Source organism: Polypterus senegalus, chromosome 18 (genome assembly GCF_016835505.1).
Source record: "Polypterus senegalus isolate Bchr_013 chromosome 18, ASM1683550v1, whole genome shotgun sequence".
Taxonomy (NCBI): Eukaryota; Metazoa; Chordata; class Cladistia; order Polypteriformes; family Polypteridae; genus Polypterus; species Polypterus senegalus.
In genome coordinates this window covers 68228625-68244002 of record NC_053171.1, presented here as the reverse complement: position 1 = coordinate 68244002, position 15378 = coordinate 68228625, and the positions used below count along the sequence as shown (strand labels likewise).

The 15378-nt window shown below is 42.1% G+C and overlaps 1 protein-coding gene across 15 annotated transcripts in view; it reads left to right on the top strand.

Annotated features, from left to right (window-relative positions):
- Positions 1-15378, top strand: part of ryr3 (ryanodine receptor 3) — a 539734-nt gene that overhangs the window by 358584 nt on the left and 165772 nt on the right. For all 15 annotated transcript variants that reach the window (XM_039741277.1, XM_039741278.1, XM_039741276.1 and 12 more), the window contains one exon: positions 3040-3107. In XM_039741277.1, the coding sequence (XP_039597211.1) occupies positions 3040-3107 (68 nt within the window). The remainder of the gene's footprint in view (positions 1-3039; positions 3108-15378) is intronic.

Genomic DNA, 15378 nt, shown 5'->3' with positions numbered 1-15378 from the left:
CAAACAGTGCAGCAAAAATATGTTGTACTTATCAACTCTGGAGCACATTCACAGTAGGTGAAGAACAGTTACTGGAGGTAATTGGCAGATGGTCACACTTCTTGTGTGACCACTCATAAAACTTATGGAACATAATAATGGCATGTTATATACGCAGACAAACCCAAAAATAAAAAATGGTGCACATGATCAACACAAATGAACAAAAAAGACATAAAACATGAGTTTGAACCCCAGCCAGAGGAGGAACCCTGGCTGAAACCTATCACAACTTAGCACATTAAGATCATAAGAAATTTTACAAATATGGAAAGATCAATTACTCAATCAAGCTTGTTTGGGAGGCTTGTATATAAATGTCATTAGTATCTCATCCTGTTATCAGTGTCACTGTTCCAACTAAATGATTTGATTGGTGTCTTCAGATTTTGATGACTGTTTTGTGAAGAAGTGTTTCCATCTTGAATGCCTTTTCCCTTAATTTCCACTAGTTATCCTATAAAATATAATACACAATTCAGCTAAAGCCTCACCTAAAAAGCAATGCTGAAAAGGATTTACCTCACAAATTAAATAGTTTCGCCTTTCTATGAATTACACCCAAAGGCAAGGGACCAAAAGGTCCAAACACTTAAAAGGTCTAGTATTTAAACATTACAAAACAATAGCCCAAAAGTTGATAGAAATCTATGTTTTGTACCTAATACTTGTAAGCAAAATTTGGTTTACCTAAGTGAAAGCGTACTCGTTATCTACGTTTACATACACAAAGATATAATTCCAAAATGGTATTTTCGGACTCAGGGAGGTCTAAAACGTCGAAATTCATCAAAATCTTGAAATGGAATTTTTGGAGGATTCCATTACTTTCCCTATACTTCATATACGAGAAAGTCAAGGACATCCAAAATGTCGAGATTCATCAAAATCTGGACATTGAATCTTTGGACGATTACAATACTTTCCCTATACTTCGTATACGAGAAAGTATAAAGAATACTAAAATCTCCAGAAAATACAGAATACAACACATACAGCACATTCTAAAATGAAAGGATAAACGATCAAGGAAAACAAAATCAAACTAAATACTAAATGAACAAAACAAAGGATAATCTAAGTAATAGCCAAAACTAGTGTTCAACTCCCAAGAAAAAACCCAAGAGCCGAGCCCAAAAGTCAAAAGCCCAAGAAGCAAAAGGAAAATGAACTTTTGCAGTGAACTTGAATAAAGGAAAGGGAAGCACAAGAAGGTAGCTGAAGAGCACTGCAAACATGGCCTGGAACTGTGGCGGTCAGGTGGTTTAAACTGAGCACTTCAGGACACACCTGAAGGCTCTTATTTAATGATAAGTGGAATTAATCCGTCAGTTAGTCATGGCTGTCTGTCAGTGCGACTGATTGACTGACTGAGAACCTACGCAAAGGAGTTGTAGATATAGGTGATAGTGAGTGTGTGCAAAATTTAATCACATCACTTCATGTCCTGTTGGGAATCCACATGATAAGCTATGTGCAGGAAGTAACACTAATTTGGATGGACCCTTGGTGAGAGGGCTTTGTGGTTTAGAAGGGAAGGATTGTAGTGGATACGTCTGTCTTAGCCAGGACCTCACCTCTGACATTGCCACCATGGGTGGCCCTACCAGGCTTACACAAATCCCAACAGCATTGCCTAGGGGATCAATGATCATGCAAACCACTGCACCATGTTAAGGTGCTGACTCAGTGGTGGGATAAAATTAAGGGTGTGGGGGAAATTTTCACATACTTACAAAAAAGACTAAAAAACAGTAACACATTTATGACAGGCATGAAATGTAAATGGCCAGTGCCATACCACAAAGAGTGGCGTTTTAGTCTCTAAACTTAGTGAGGACTTTGGGCAGCTCAGTTCTACCGCTTGAGAATCTAAATTAAATAGAAAGGACTTCTACTTGACAATTGTGCAAACAGGTAATTGAGAATGGATGCACATTTTGGTAAAAAGGCAAAACAAATACTCCATAACATTCCCAAATTCTGTGTTATTTTAGAATTTCATGGTGGATTTAATGCTAAATGAATAACTGAAATTTTAGGTTTTTAAAGTTGTCATGTTTCCATAAAGGAAGCAATCAGATTGGTTGTTTAGATTGAATGATTTTGGAAATATGTTTATTGGGAAAATAGAAAGTATTCTCACTACCAAACAAGGATTGTCATGACTGTGATCAGTTTCAAAGTGAGTAACAAAAGTATTTTCAATAATTTCTTTGTATTTTGAAGTGAATCAAAAGTTTGGATACCATTTTACAATGACTTGATAATGTGACATGGTGCAGTGTCAGAGGTCACGTGACCAACAACTGAATCTGGCTGCTGCCATAAAAATAGTAAAGAAGATTTTGGCACTCAGAAGTAAAACACTCGAGTCATTTTTAAAAGGCAACTGGAAGAATAAACAAAACACAGAAATGGTCCAAAGTGGGAGATGGAGAAAAACCTAAGTGTCAAAATCAAAATGAAAAGTGAAAAGTCAGAGCTTATGAATATACATAGCTAAAGCCAGAAAAGCAGGAATTAAAAATATTCTTTATAAAGGTGTAAAGCAAAGTTTGTTTTCTGCAGCTCAAAAGAGAACATGGTGAGTCGAGCTACCTTCTAACCACATCATTGCATGTACCTGTGGGTCATAACCCTGGGTGGCACACACCCTAGCTACAGGAAAGTGTGAAGTTTCAACCCGGACACAAACAGACACCAAGGCAAAACGTCCCAAAACATACACTTTTATTGCTGTCTCCTGCACACACACCAAACAATGCACAAATCAAAACAATAAGCTCACAGTCCTATTTACTTTCCTTTCTTAGATAGATAGATAGATAGATAGGTACTTTATTAATCCCAAGGGGAAATTCACATTTTCTCCTACTTATTCTGCCTAATCGTTCAGATCATTCACTTATTTATGGTAGGTATCTCAAGGTGTACCCTGCTGATGTGGCTACAAATTATTTAGCTTCCACATAAATCATTTATTTTTTTTCTCTGCAGAGGCAATTGTTAGCAGTGGGAAAGCTGACAAGTCACCTCATGAACAGGAGATCAAGTTCTTTGCGAAGGTGAGTCATTTTCTTATATTTACAATGGAAATGAGGCTGACGTATCTCAGAATCACAGGTGTTTGTTGTGATTAAACAATAAATGAGATGCAAAATTTGCAACAGTGGGGTATATTTATGCTATCTACTGTATTTGCTTCTTTGACCATACCTTGAATGGTACAGAGTGTATTATAAATTTTGCTTCTGAATTAGTTCTTTTACAATGATAATAATTCAATTAACATATATATTCAATTAACACATATATACTGTATATATTGTGATAAGAATTAGACCAAGACATCATAAAGAATTGGAACAGCCAACCGTATATTGTTTTCCCGGCTGCAAAAGTTTGAGTTTTTAAGAGCACGATGTGCATAGAACAGAGTCCAAAACAGAACTGATTCTCCTAGATCAAAATGGAGGCTTTAAAGGCCCATACAAGAAGTGACATAAGCAAAAGGGCCAGAATCGGAAGTGATGTCTTCTGGACCGGATGTTTTATTACAATTACTCAGGCCCTTTAGCTGCCTCCTACTCGCACGTGTTTGGCTATATATATATTTGCAGCTGGAGATCCACAAAAAGAAAAAAATGAATCATGTATCATAAAGCAGTTTTTATTCCTGAGCTTTCAACCCCTTCCAGGGGTCTTCATCAGAGGATAATGCTTAGACTTAGAAGAATCAAAGGCAATATATAGCAAAAATTACATGGGGTGGTGGGTGAGAGGGGGCCGGGAGGGTGGCTAAGTCAGTGTGATCAGGAAGGTGGGGGAGGGGGTAATTGTTTGTAAAGTTTTATTTATTATGAACATGTTCTTCTTAAGTTTGCTTATGCTGGATTTATGTCCAAGTGTCTGTTGATGGCGTTATCATTTGATAGCCAAGATTCGGCCAGCTTTCTGGTACTTTTAGTACTGGCTTTACATTTTACTTGTACTTTGTCCCAGTTAAATGTATGTCCCGTTGATTTAGTGTGCTTATAGATCACCATGGAAAAAGAAATGATCCGACACATCAGCTTTCTGGACATCAACATTGAAAGAAATAATGACGCCACCGTGACCACAAGTGTTTACCGTAAGGAATGCTACGTAGACAAGATATTACACTTCGCCAGCAACCACCCCGTATCTCATAAACGGAGCTGTGTTAAAACTCTATTCAGAAGAGTCCACACGCATTGTAATACGAAGGAGACTAAAATGAATGAAAGACGCTATCTCAACCGTCTTTTCACTTCAAATGAATACTCAAAAACATTCATTAATAAAAGCCAATACACACAAGATGCCAAAAAACTCAGCAAACAATCGATTTGAATCAGAAACCCCACCCCACCTGGCACTCACTCCCTTATCACCACAAGGTGTCTGAAGGTGCAGCATGAATCCCGGCCAAGTCAGGCGTCAGAATAGCATACAAACCCATGAACAATCTGCGCACGGTCCTCTTCAATGCTAAAAACAAGAAATCGACAGCAGAAACACGAAATGCAGTTTATAGTATTCCATGCAGTTCTTGCTCAGCGGTATACATAGGACAAACATCAAAAAGAATCGCAACACGTACACAGGAACACTGCAAAGCCGTCAGAAGAAAGGACTCACGATCATTGATCTATACACACACAAAATCAACAGGACATGCATTTAACTGGGACACTGTACAAGTAAAATTTAAAGCCAATACTAAAAGTGCCAGAGAGCTGGCCGAATCTTCGCTATCAAATGATAACACCATCAACAGACACTTGGACATACATCCAGCATATGCAGACTTAAGAAGAAGATGTTTGTAATAAATAAAATTTTACAGCCAATTACCCCCCCCCCTTCCTGATCACACTGACTTAGCCACCTATCCACCCCCCCTCAACCCCCACCTCATGTAATTTTTGCTATATATTGTCTTTGATTCTTGTAAGTCTAAGCAATATCCTCTGACGAAGACCCCTGGAAGGGGTTAAAAGCTCAGGAATAAAAACTTCTTTTTGATACATGATTCATTTTTTCTCCCATTGTGGATCTCCAGCTGCAAATATGCAAACTGTATCACAGACCTTCTCTTCCATATATATATATATAGTGACAGAAGGGGGCACTATCACTCCCTTGAACCCTCAGGTACCACGCCAAACACCAGGTAAAAGTCCAACAATTATTATCTATCTAATATATATAATTCACTAAGGCAAGACACCCATGGAAAGGCAAGACACCCATGGAAAGCACGCCGGAAGGGGCATGGATTCACTAAGCCGCCGACAAGTAAGATAACTATGGCGCATGCAGGGAGGAGCCACGCCCACCAACTCCATTGGATACGACGACAACTCGCAGAGCCACGACCACCAACTCGAACAAAACGACACAGAAGGAACGGCGTCATTTATATTTGTCTGTCGTAGAGGCCTCATGTACCTCCGAGCCACCTTGACTGTTCATAGAGGCATGTTTCTCGCAGGTGAGTCGCCATATGCAGCGTGTAAAATGGTTTGCGAGGGGTATCCCATGGGATCCTTAAAACAATCCTTTACAACTGAGGTTAGAACACAATGAAGTAAGCAGTCTTTAAAAACCGAGTTTTCGGTTATGACGCACGACCGCGTGCACCATAGCAAACTATTTTACACGCTACATACAGCAATTCGCATCCGCGACAAACATGCGTCTTCTTCACTCACGGACAATTATATGTTGCTCTCTCCAGAGTTCCATCTTTTCATTCACTTTCTGTTGTATCCTCAAACCCTCCCTTTTTAGACAACTGTGTCTTTCCAGAAGTGTTCAACCATCAATAAATAATTATACGGCGTTTGTTATTCCGCGGGTTCACTATTGTGTTGTATTTTGCTCTCTCCAGAGTTCCATCTTTTCATTCACTTACTGTTGTATTCTCACACCAACCTGTTTTAGACAACTGTGTCTTTCCAGAAGTGTTTAGCATTCAATAAATAATTATGCATGAGATTGTCTGTGTGTCTACCCAGCACAGAGAGGCGTGGGTAAGCCGTTGAACCCCATTCGGGCTGCAAACCGTGGCATTCCCACTAAGTGCGACTCATACGCTCCCACTGGTTTCGCCCCTACCCTTTGTACACATCCCCCTCCCACCTCGCTACTACAGTGGTCGGGTGTCTTGGTGGATTATATATAGAAAAGCAGCCAAAACCGCACAGAGCAATGAAACGTCTGCATCAGTCACAGGCGCATCTGGACTGTGTAAAGTCGACAATGACTCAAGTGACGAGTTGGAGGTGGGCACATGAGCGAGCAGTGCATACCGAACGAGATATCAGCAGACTAGCATGACGGAGGGAGCTGAATGGACGTCCTTCTCCTCTCCTCCCGTTCCAGACTCTTCGCCCTGCACCCCCATCCCTCCGTCTGTCAGGAGAAGGCACGATCGCGGTCCGCCAGTTTTCAGTCACGGACGATTGTGTGTTGGTTCGTTCCGTGCATTGTTACAATGTTGCTTTTCTTGGTGATGTATTACATTACCGATTTTTCAAATGTTAATTTTCTCCCTTAAAAATGATTAAAAAACCGGACTGATTATGCGGTGTATGGTACGCCACGGGTTGGCTAGTTTATTATAATAATTAAGTGCACAAAGCACCACCACTCCACTATCTATACTAATAAAAGGCAAAGCCCTCACTGACTGACTGACTGACTAACTGACTCACTCACTCACTCACTGACTCATCACTAATTCTCCAACTTCCTGTGTAGGTAGAAGGCTGAAATTTGGCAGACTCATTCCTTACAGCTTACTTGCAAAAGTTGGGCAGGTTTCATTTCGAAATTCTACACGTAATGATCATAACTGGAAGCTATTTTTCTCCATATAATGTAATGGAGTTGAGCTGGATGGCCGTGGGGGGGCGGAGTTTCGTGTGACATCATCACGCCTCTCACGTAATCACGTGAACTAACTGTCAACGCAGTACGTACAAAACCAGGAAGAGCTCCAAAAAGCGCTGAAGAAAACATGCATTATATAATTGAGAAAGCAGCGAAACAATAAGAAGCGAGCGACTGACATTTACAACCATATTCATGAGTGCTGCTACTTCGGAAACAAAGCACAATGTAAACCTAAAGTTTAAATTAAGTTCATAGACAGGCTGCCGCTGGTGTTTGTCATGCCCACGGGTAATGTGGGATACAAATTTAATGAGAGGACGCAGGATATAAACGAGAGTTTTGATCACTTTGTAAGTAAGTTAAAATTGCAGGTGAAGGGCTGTGCTTATGCAAATTCCGAGAGACTGTGTTTGTGGGGGATTCACAATTAAGGCGGGTGGAGGAGTCACGCCATCATATCCCCTCCCATTTACCTCATTTCGCTCTGAGCTGAGCTCCACGGCTAACGCCGTCTTCTGAAGCAACTTCGTCACACTGCCACGAAATACTCACAGAAAAATCCACAAGTTTTTACACACGCTGTCTCTAGAGTTTCTCCACACTCAAATGTATTCCTCGCGTCCCCTTTATACCCTCTGATCTCCCATTTCAATTCAGATACCTCCAATTTCCAGTAAGGCTCTGCTGCGCGATGACAAGTAATAAGTCTCAGGGACAGACCCTACAAAACGATGCCATTGATTTCAGGCAAGATTGCTTTTCTCCTGGACAACTATACTTGCATTCTCAAAAGTGACCTCTCGCAGCTTCGTCATATTACAACCAGAGTGCTGCCAGAAACTTTTAAGTGCCGGGTCTTACTTAACATTAAATTAAGCCGTGGACAACGCAACATCACACAAGAGAGCAGCTCACGTGAACTTACTGAACGCAGTACGAGTGATCACTTCCATGTATCAAACCTGTTCAAAAAACGCATTACACAATTGACAAGGTGATGGCTTTATATGCCGTTCGTTTATAAAGCAGTGGAGAGGCTGTGTGAAGGCAACTACACAAAAAAAACAGCAGAGCGCCACACTCTGAATGTATTCCTGACATCACCGTTATACCCCCTGATCTCCCATTTCAATTGAAATGCCTCAAATTTCCAGCAAGGCTCTGCTTCGCAATGACAATTAATAAGTCTCAGGGACACACCGTAGAAAAGGTTGCCATTGATTTGAGGAAACATGGCTTTCCTCCTGGACAAAACTATACGTTGCATTCTCAAAAGTTATATATATATATATATATACACACACCCCGATCTACAGACTGTCAAATAAATGAATCACACATCCTAGGGCATAATGAGAATCTTCGCCTTTAGCGCTGACGTCTGAGGTTCGATTCGCGAGATTGGGTGCAGTGAGTGTGTACTGCCTGATGAACCCATCAGGCAGTTAGATTTAGTCTTTAAATTTCTATGGTCAAGAAAAACTTATGCAATGATGATTAAATTTAACTTTCATTCCTACTAAACATATTTCTGTCGACGAAATAAAATTACTTATATTTAAAATTTAAATAGAACTTCAACAAATACGATAGTTCATAATACCCACACAGCACTAAGTGCACGTAAGATTAGGAGTCATCCGTTTTAACAAGCAGCGTACTGCACTGATACGAAATAGCCTGCCCATTTAATTATTTAGGAATGGATAAATAAATTAAGATTTTGTACAAATAATGTTTTTAATTTTTCTTCCTCAATGGATTCTGGCACCCCCAGCAACAGCTGCTCGCACCCCAAAGGAGATATATATATATAAATTTATATATATATTGCTCAAAAAAATTAAAGGAACATTTTGAAAACACATCAGATCTCAATGGGAAAAAGAAATCCTCCTGGATATCTATACTGATATAGACTGGGTAATGTGTTAGGAACGAAAGGATGCCACATCGTTTGATGGAAATGAAAATGATCAACCTACAGAGCCCTGAATTCAAAGACGCCCCAAAAATCAGAGTGAAAAAATTATGTGGCAGGCTAGTCCATTTTGCCAAAATTTAATTGCAGCAACTCAAAATTGTACGCAGCACTTTGTATGGCCCCTGTGTTCTTGTATACATGCCTGACAACATCGATGCATGCTCCTAATGAGACAACAGATGGTGTTGTGGGAGATCTCCTCCCAGATCTGGACCAGGGCATCACTGAGCTCCTGGACAGTCTGAGGTGCAACCTGGTGGCATTGGATGGACCAAAACATAATGTCCCAGAGGTGTTCTATTGGATTTAGGTCAGGAAAGTGTGGTGGCCAGTCAATGGTATCAATTCCTTCATCCTCCAGGAACTGCCTGCATACTCTCACCACATGAGGCCAGGAATTGTCGTGCACCAGGAGCCACTGTACCAGCATAGGGTCTGACAATGGGTCCAAGGATTTCATCCTGATACCTAATGGCAGCCAAGGTGCCTTTGTCAAGCCTGTAGCGGTCTATGTGACCCTCCATGGATATGCCTCCCCAGACAATCATTAACCCACCACCAAACTGCTCATGCTGAATGATGTTACAGGCAGCATAATGTTCTCCATGGCTTCTCCAGACCCTTTCACTTCTGTCACGTGCTCAGGGTGAACCTGCTCTCATCTGTAAAAGCACAGGGCACCAGTGGTGCATCTGCCAATTCTGGTATTCTATGGCGAATGCCAATCGAGCTGCATGCTGCTGGGCAGTGAGCTCAGGGCCCATTAGAGGACATGGGGCCCTTGGGTCACCCTCATGAAGTCTTTCTGGTTGTTTGGTCAGAGACATTCACACCAGTGGCCTGCTGGAGGTCATTTTGTAGGGCTCTGGCAGTGCTCATCCTGTTCCTCCTTGCCCAAAGGAGCAGATACTGGTCCTGCTGATGGGTTATGGACCTTCTATGGCCCTCTCCAGCTCTCCTAGAGTAACTGCTTGTCTCCTAGAATCTCCTCCATGCCCTTGAGACTGTGCAGGGAGACACAGCAAACCTTCTGGCAATGACACGTATTGATGTGCCATCCTGGAGAAGTTGGACTACCTGTGCAACCTCTGTAGGGTCCAGGTATCGCCTCATGCTACCAGTAGTGACACTGACTGTAGCCAAATGCAAAACTAGTGAAGAAACAGTCAGAAAAGATGAGGAGGGAAAAATGTCAGTGGCCTCCACCTGTTAAACCATTCCTGTTTTGGGGTCATCTCATTGTTGCCCCTCTAGTGCATCTGTTGTTAATTTCATTAACACCACAGCAGCTGAAACTGATTAACAACCCCCTCTGCTACTTAACTGACCAGATTAATATCTCATAAGTTTCATTGACTTTATGCTATACTCTGATTAAAAAGTGTTCCTTTAATTCTTTTGAGCAGTATATATATATATATATATATATATATATATATATATATATATATATATATATATATATATATATATATATATATATATATATATATATGCCAGCAACACTCATGACAATTACAAAACAATTAAATTGTCAATCATGTTACGTTATTATTAAAATGTTTCCTTTTCTTTTTCATAACTTCTTTAACACGCTACTTCTCCGCTGCAAATTTTGCTATATACTGTATGTATACGAGGTGTGGCAGAAAAGTAATGAGACTGATTTTTATTTACCAAAGTTTTTATTTTTTTCAAACATCAATGTTATCCCCTTCAAAGTAGTTCCCTTGGGCAGCTACACACCGATGGAGACGTTGTTCCCAATGTTGGTAGCAGCGCTGGAAGTCTTCAACCGGAATGGTCTTCAGCATGTCCGTTACACTCTTTTGGATGTTTTCTAAAGTCCCGAAATGACGTCCTTTGATTACATTTTTCAGTTTAGGAAAAAGGAAAAAGTCACACGGATTGAGGTCAGGTGAATAAGGGGGCTGGGGAACCACAGGAATGCCTTTTGAGGTCAAAAATTCTGTTATGGAGAGGGCAGTTTTTCGGCACCATTTTGGCACAGACCTTTCGCATGTGCAAATGTTCAGTCAAAATTTGATGAACGGTAAATCTGTTCAAATTTAATTGTTCACTCAACATTTGTAATGTTGTAAGAGTGTTCACACGTTCGATGTTTTCATTGATTTTCAAAGTTGAAGTCCTCACTGAACGATGTTCATCTTCAACGTGTTTTCTGCCTTCCAAAAATGATTTGTGCCAGCAAAAAAACTTGAGTTCGGGATAAAGAATGTTCCCCATAAGACTGTTTTAACTTTTCAAACGTCACACTTGCCGTTTAATGGCACAACGTTGCTCCAAATTCCGCTGTTCCATTTTGCGTTACGCACAACCAAAAACACAACTTCGCTAATAGCAGTCACAAAAATCACGTAGTTAACGGAAGGAGTTGAAACTCGCACTGAGCTATGGGAGGGTACTGATACACGTGCTCTATCAAGGACAACAGCGCAGCGTTGCCAGATCGCTTGCAGTGTTGCCAGTCTCATTACTTTTCTGCCGCACCTCGTATGTATATATGTATATGTGTATATATGCATTTATGTATATGTATATATATACAGGTATATGTGTGTTTGTGTGTGTGTCTGTGTCTGTGTCTATATATATATATGACGGCAACACTCATATCAGTGACAAAACAATTACATTAACAATCATCTTACGTTATTTTTAAAATGTTTCCTTTTCTTTTTCATAACTTCTTTAACACACTACTTCTCCGCTGCGAAGCGCGGGTATTTGGCTAGTTCTCAATAAACAATACTAAATAATTAATAAACCAATCCTCCAACTCCAAGACGCTTTGCCCTCCTACCACCCAGCTCAGCTCATTGTCTGGGAGTTCCCATGGTCCTTTTATAGTTCCCGACCCGGAAGTGTTCTCATCCTTTAGTCCATAATTCCTAATCACTTCCAGGTCAGATAAAAGTCCTTTTTTCTCACCCCGGAAGTAGATGATTTCTTCTGTTCATATGACTTGGACGTACATCCGGGGCATAGGGAAAATAACACTCCCCAAGCCTCCCTATAGCGGCTCCTGGTGGCCCGCATGGTATCCAGCAGGGCTGTCCATAAAAACTACAATCTCCATGAGGCTCCGCTGGAATTCGGAGACCTTCCATGCCACTGTGAGGGCTCCCTCTGGCAGCCTGGGGGTATTGGCCGGGATACAAAGCCGGCCATGGACCAAAGTTCCCTCCCCTTAGCGAAGTCCAATAGGGCAGAGCGTCCTGCCCCGCGAGGGAAGTCTTCCTTCAGGAGATCCCGTCAGTCAGGCCTTAGCTGTGTTGTCTAGCTTCCCCAGAGAACCTCCGGGGAACGTTGTAACGGATATCCCTCCGCTCCCCTGTTCCCTGGGGACAATCTCCCCATATGTGGCCCTGCCAAAGACAGTTGTAGCACTGACGTTGCCCTCCTGGTAGTCTTCCTCCACTAGACTGAAAACAGCGCGGAACTCTGTCAGCTCCACTCTTTCCTCCGCCAAAGGAGGTTATCTGGCTGTCTCTGTATTTTCTGCCCTTTTTTCCACCTTGTCAGGAGACCCACGGTGTATTTTGGGGATCTCCTGCTTACTCTGGGGCCGGTGCACAGCTTGAGTCTCTCTATTGGGAAAAGAGAGCCCCTTTGCTGTTTGCACGCCCGTTGATCTATGCTTCTTAGGAGGCGGTGTCATCAGCACTGCATCGCTCCAGGTAACAGCACTTTTCAGCTGTACCAGTTCGATCGGCGCTTCCCCCGCCCCTCCAGTTACATCGCTCATAACATAGGTCGGAGTCTTGAGGGCTCCGGAAGGCCGCGTCATACACTTGCCCCGGCTCGTTCGTTTTCTTCCCCGACCACTCGGTTATCATTCACCGCTCTGTTGTCAGGTACACTGTGGTTTGGCACCTGCTACTTACTAACCGCAGTGCCGGTTCACACTGTGTCCCTTTATACTGTACGATACGAGCTGGACTCACCTGGATTCCCGCATCGATCATCACCAGAGCTTCTCAACCCAGTCGCCGTAGATATTTCATTAGACCATTCAGCTGCACCTCGGCCGTTGCTCCCAACTCTTCCACTCAAACCTTCAGCTCCTCTAATGCCTGAAATAAATTATATACAGGCTCGAGCAGTGTCTCGAGATCCCGCAGTCTCACAATGTCATTTAAATCGACCAAAGGGCAAGCTACTCTCATTATCCACCTTACCTTTCGGCTGGGAGCCAATCAACACGTCTGTTCCTGGCACGTGCTTGGCTGGGTCTTACAAAGGCTCCTGGGAATTGGAGTTTTTCCTTTTAGAGGGTCGGAGTGGCGCCACTGGCCGACTGCGATCTGCCTTTTCTACTTTAGCGACGGACCGTTCAGTCATGTCTCGTCCCTCTTTACTTTCAATTACGGCTGGCGCTGCTTCGCCTGCCTCCCCCTTCCCCTTCAGGGATCTTGATTTCATCGAGGAAGCAACGACCTCACCTATGCACGATAGTCGACCTTCTCCTTCCCATAATCCATCTGGGGAGATCACGTGCCCATATTCGACGAATAAGACCGTCTCTTCCTGGTCAGTTGACGCCGTGTTTTGTCTATGGCTTACCCGTCCTGCCCCAGGATAGTCCAGGTGACTATCGTCGACCAATAGGCTTAGCCCCTGAAGAGTCCTAGAATGGCTCGATTTCTTCTTATCGCGGCCATCTTGCCTAGGTGTGAGGCGGGCGTCCGATTCAGCAATTTGCTTTCTGCTGGCAGGCTTCTGCAAAACAGGAATAATAAATCCCTGGCGATTCGGACGTTTTTCCGGCACATACCTCGGCATTTAAAGGATGTTTTTCCAATCCATTAAGGAAGTCCAGTGTGTCCGATTTCTGACAGTGTTCAGCCTTAATCAGCGCCCTGTCTTCCTCACTGCCCGTCAGGTAAGTCCACACCTCTCGGCATCCGTTAGGACTGGAGTCTTTTTACCGGTCTTCTTCCCCATTGCGGATCGAGGTATTGAAAGGCTTTCTGTTGCAGCACACTCTGTAGAGGGTAGCGTTTTTACTAGCGGTTGCTTGGACGCGACCTTCTTAGGGTTGTCTGTTCACACAAATTTTATAAAACAGGTCCTTTGCTAAATCGACGGCCAGAGAATCCTGCCGACTACGCCAGTGTAAAAGTAGGGGGCACTATCGCTCCCTTGAACCCTCAGGTACCACGTCAAACACCAGGTAAAAGTCCAACAATTATCTATACTAATAAAATGGCAAAGCCCTCACTGACTCACTCACTCACTGACTGACTGACTCACTCACTGACTCACTAACTCATCACTAATTCTCCAACTTCCCGTGTAGGTAGAAGGCTGAAATTTGGCAGGCTCATTCCTTACAGCTTACTTACAAAAGTTGGGCAGGTTTCATTTCTATTTAGTCGACAGAAATATCTTTGTTAGGAATGTAACTTTTCATAACTTCTTTAACACACTACTTCTCCGCTGTGAAGCGCAGGTATTTTGATAGTTATTTCTTATAATAATCAAGTGCACAAAGCACCACCACTCCACTATTCTCAATAAACAATACTAAATAATCAATAAACCAATCATCCGACCACCCAGCTCAGCTCATTGTCTGGGAGTTCCCATGGTCCTTTTATAGTTCCCGACCCGGAAGTGTTCTCATCCTTTAGTCCATAATTCATTATCACTTCCGGGTCAGATAAAGTCCTTTTTACTCACCCCGGAAGTACATCATTTCTTCTGTTGACTTGGAAGTACTTCCGAGGCATATTGCAAATAGCACTCCCCAAGCCTTCCTATAGCGGCTCCTGGTGGCCCCCATGGTATCCAGCAGGGCTGTCCATAAAAACTACAATGTCCATTAGGCTCCGCTGGAATTCGGAGACCTTCCATGCCGCTGTGAGGGCTCCCTCTGGCAGCATGGGGGTATTGGCCGGGATACAAACCGGCCATGGACCGATATATATATATATATATATATATATATATATATATATATATATAGTTATCTATATAATTCCACCCAGGGGAGCAAATGCTAACATTACTCAAAGTTATTGTCTGCTTTTACATGCATTTTTATTACTATTTAATTTAATATTGTTTTCCCCCTGGGCTATCTATCTATCTATCTATCTATCTATCTATCTATCTATCTATCTATCTATCTATCTATCTATCTATCTATCTATCTATCTATCTATCTATCTGCTTTAAGTTCATTGCATCCTTTTGGTCCTGGCCAGTTTTTTTTAGCCGTGATCCATAGTTGGTTGAATTTTAGGATTTATCTTACTTTTGGTATTTTATCAAATATTTTGTATCAATGTTTTGGATATTACAATCATTAACAATCATCAGTCTCTGAATTCCTTTGTGGAATTCATTTTTTGGTATTCCAGTCTTTTGTAATCATTAATTATTTTTGGTCTGTTTTGACT